Source organism: Orycteropus afer, unplaced genomic scaffold, assembly GCF_000298275.1.
Source record: "Orycteropus afer afer isolate SDZICR_OR568_19922 unplaced genomic scaffold, OryAfe1.0 scaffold00236, whole genome shotgun sequence".
Lineage (NCBI taxonomy): Eukaryota > Metazoa > Chordata > Mammalia > Tubulidentata > Orycteropodidae > Orycteropus > Orycteropus afer.
Window position 1 is genome coordinate 4,223,976 of NW_006921823.1, and position 4,383 is coordinate 4,228,358.

At 37.5% G+C, this 4,383-nt stretch overlaps 1 protein-coding gene across 1 annotated transcript in view; it reads left to right on the forward strand.

Annotated features, from left to right (window-relative positions):
* The window catches only part of SYK (spleen associated tyrosine kinase), a 164,512-nt gene that overhangs the window by 116,901 nt on the left and 43,228 nt on the right, over positions 1-4,383 (forward strand). Inside the window, exon 10 of the mRNA XM_007949072.2 lies at positions 2,725-2,934. Within this exon, the coding sequence (XP_007947263.2) occupies positions 2,725-2,934 (210 nt within the window). The remainder of the gene's footprint in view (positions 1-2,724; positions 2,935-4,383) is intronic.

The following is a 4,383-nucleotide window of genomic DNA, read 5'->3' on the forward strand; positions in this document are numbered from 1 at the left end:
AGGTAACTATGGGGAGGAAGTGGGAGGAGAGCTGTTGCATTGTGGGAAATTGCAGTCAATGCCATGAGACAAAGTGTATGTCAACTACTGGATGAAAAAGGAATTTGCCCCGTAAACTTTCACCCAAATCACAATAATTTTTTTTTTTTAAAGTAGTAATACATGTGACTTTTAGAAGATTAGAAAATAGAAACAAAGAAAAACAGAAGAAAATAAAAACATACTTCTACCATGCAAATATTATTACTCCTAACTGGCACTTGACTGCTCACCAGAAGGCTGGCAGTTCAAACCCATCAACCACTCCTCGGAAGGAAGGTTGGGCAATCTTCTCCCATAGTGATGCTGCCTCGGAAACCCAAGGAGGGGTTGCTATGAGTCGGGTCCAACTCGATGCACATAACAACAACAACAACAACTAACCTTATTCACTTTGTCTTCTCAAGCCACCTTTTGAAATTTTATGTTCAGCTCTTTTACATCATCGTTCTTCTGTTCATTTCAGTTACTCTCCATTCAAGAGCAAGGTTCAGAGGTTCGTCAGACATCAATTTGGTCTTTTCTTTCCTTCCTGATTTTTAATGACCTTTTGCTTTCTTTATGTATGATGGTATTGATGTCTTCCAACAACTTGTCTAGTCTTCAGTCATTGGTGTTCAATGCAACAAATCTGTTTTTCAGATGGTCTCTATATTCTGGTTTGATATACTCAAGGTCATATTTTGTCTCACTGAAGACAAAGTAAATTATTATAATGAAATATGCAAAGATCTTGAGTTAGAAAATCAAAAGGAAGAACACACTCAGCATTTCTCAAGTTGAAAGAATTGAGGAAAAAAAATACAAGCCTTTAGTTACAATAGGATTCTATGCACAAATTATTGAACAACTCAGAAAGCCTCAAAAGAAGATAGAAGGAACACACAAAGTCATCATACCAAAAAGAATTGGTCAATATTCAACTGTTTCAGGAAGTAGCATATGAGCAAGAACTGATGGTTTTGAAGGAAGAAGTCCAAGCTGTACTGAAGGAATTGGCAAAAGAAGAAGAAAAAAAAGACTTCAGTAACTGATGGAAACAATTCAGTTGTTTCAGTAAGTGGACACAATGCTGAAAGTGCTCATTCATCTATGCCAAAAAATTTGGAAGACAGCTACTTGGCCAGCCAACTTGAAGAGATCTGTATGTGTGTCCATTACAAAGAAAAGTGACTGAGAGAATATGGAAATCATTGAACAATATCATTAATATCTCATACCAGTAAAATTTTGCTGAAAATAATTGAAAAAATGGTTGTAGAAGTACATAAACATGGAACTGCCAAGTATTCAAGCTAGATTCAGAATGGACATGGAATGAGGGGTATCATTTCTGATGTTAGATGGATCTCGGCTAATAGCAAAGAATACTAGCAAGATGTTTATCTGTGTTTTATTGACTATGAAAAGGCATTTGACTGTGTGCATCGTAACAAATTATGTATAACATTGTGAATAAAGGGAATTCTAGAACACTTAATTGTCCTCTTGAAGGACCTGTACATAGACCAAGAGGCAGTTGTTCAGAACAAGGGGATACTGCATGGTTTTAAATCAGGAAAGGTGTTCATCAAGGTTGTATCCTTTCATTATATTTATTCAATCTGTATACTGAGCAAATAATCTGAGAAGCTGTACTACATGAGGAAGAATGCAGCATCTGGATTGGAGGAATACTCATTAACAATCTGTGATATGCAGATGACACAACCTTCCTTGAAGCCCCTGCTGATGAAGATCAAAGACTATAGCCTTCAATAAGGATTACACTGCAACATAAAGAAAATGAAAATCCTCACAACTGGACCAATAAGTAACATCATGATAAATGGAGAAAAGATTGAAGTTGTCAAAGATTTTGTTTTACTTGGATCCACAGTCAACACCCATGGGAGCAGCAGTCAAGAAATCAGACGTCATATTGTGCTGGGCAAATATACTACAAGGGACTTCTTTTGTGTGTTACAGAGCAAAGATAACACTTTGAAGAGTTAGGTTTGCCTAACCCAAGGCATGGCATTTTCAATCACCTTATATGCATGTGAAAGCTGGACAATGAATAAGGAAGAGTGAAGAAGAGTTGATGTCTTTGAATTTTAGTGTTAGCAAAGAATAACATGGAAATACCACCATAGACTGCCAGAAGAACAAACAAATCTGTCCTGGAAGAAGTGCAGCTAGAATGCTCTTTGGATGTGAGAATGGCCAGACTTTATCTCACCTACCTTGGTTATGTTGTCAGAAGGGACCATTCCCTGGAGAAGGATATCATGCTTGGTAAAATAGAGGGTCAGTGAAAAAATGGAAGACCCACAATGGGATGAATTGACCCGGTGGTTGCAACAAAGGCTCAAGCATAGCAAAGATTGTGAGTATGGCACAGGCCATGTAGTGTTTCATTCTGTTATACATAGGGTAACTATGAGTTGGAGCTAACTTAATGGTACCTAACAACACTACCACCAGTCCTGTTATTTTTAAATAATGGGGTGTTACTTTATGTCTAGAAAATGGGAGAACACAGTTGGAAAACTATTAACTTACTACATGGCTCCTTAGGACACATTTTCATTCCGTTGCAGGGTATTTCTATACCTTTTCTGCATAGAAATTATGTCTCACAGAAGATAACTATATAAAAGTGAGCCATTTTGAACATCTTATGTGTTATGATTTCTTTTGCAGAGTTGTAAAAACAGTGGCTGTGAAAATACTGAAGAATGAAGCCAATGACCCTGCTCTCAAGGATGAGCTGTTAGCTGAAGCCAACGTCATGCAACAGCTTGATAACCCTTACATTGTGCGTATGATTGGGATCTGTGAGGCAGAGTCTTGGATGCTGGTGATGGAGATGGCAGAGCTCGGGCCCCTCAATAAATATCTGCAGCAGAACAGGTATCTTTACTCTGACTGTCCCTTAAAGGCATAGAAGAGATTGTGAGGGACAGGGTCCCTCTGCTTCCCTTCTCTGCTTCCCACCTCTTCCCAATGTTGCTCCACAGTCATGGATATGTTGTTCCCATAGGTGTTGATTGTGGATCCAAGTAAAATGAAATCTTTGACAACTTCAATCTTTTGTCCATTTACCATGATGTTACTTATTGGTCCAGTCATGAGAATTTTCATTTTCTTTATGTTGAGGTGTAATCCTTATTGAAGGCTGTAGTCTTTGATCTTCTTCAGTAGGGGCTTCAAGTTGTCTTCACTTTCAGCAAGGATGGTTGTGTCATCTGCATATCACAGATAGCAGGAGAGATGTCATCTTTGGATCAAATTCTCTCTTCACTCATTACTCAGAGAAAAATTCTAATCCCACAATTTTGTCTTCATTTTCATCCCTTAGTCACTTTGTTTTGGCTAATGACGGATTTAACTTCATAACATCTTGACAAGAAATACCCCTCACACAGGGAAAAAAATACTTCCTCCTTTTTTATCATTGTTTTATTATATACAAAAAAAAAAATTTAAGCTATTTTTACATGTACAATTCAGTGCATGAATTATCATGTTATACAACCATTACCACTGTTTCCAAATTTTTTTCATTACCTAAGCAATGTCCCTCTTTCCCCCTCCTGCCTACCCCCACTAATCACTAATGAAATTTGGTCCCTGCATTTGCCTGTTCTAGATATTTCTAATAAATGTGATTATGCAATATTTGTCCTTTTGTCGGACCAATTTCACTCAACATAAAGTTTTCAAGACTAATCCATGTCATAGCATGTATCAAAACTTCATTTATTTCTGGTTGAATAAAACACACTCTTTTTAAAGAAATACTTTGTAAGAGAGAACAGTTTTACACATCTGACTGACAGCTATACCTCCAAGCTCCAATGATTAATCGCTTCTGAAAATATCAATTAGCTCCTAATTGATTACAATCTTCAATGGAATAATCATTCTGTGTTCAACTAAAGCTATTGCAGGGCTGGAGGAACTCACATGGAATAAAACATAATAATATTTGCCCCTCTGGGTGGCCTCTGGGTCAGACTACTAAGCTAAAGTTTGACAGTTTGAACCTTTCCAGCAGAGCTGCAAAGAAAAACCTTGCGATCTATTTCTATAAAGATCACAGCCAAGAAAATCATACAGAGTAGTTCTATTTTGTAACACACAGCTCTTCCTATTTGCTATGTTATGCTTCTACTTTACTCAAATATACTCTCCATAGAAGGGAAGTTTGTTATCCCAAGTTTACAGATTTAAAAAAAAAACAAAACTGAGATTTGTTGTTGTTATTTGCCGTCAAGTCGCCCCCGACTCATAGCGACCCCTCCTTGGGTTTCCGAGGCAGTATCACTACGGAAGTAGGATTGCCCAACCTTCCTTCCG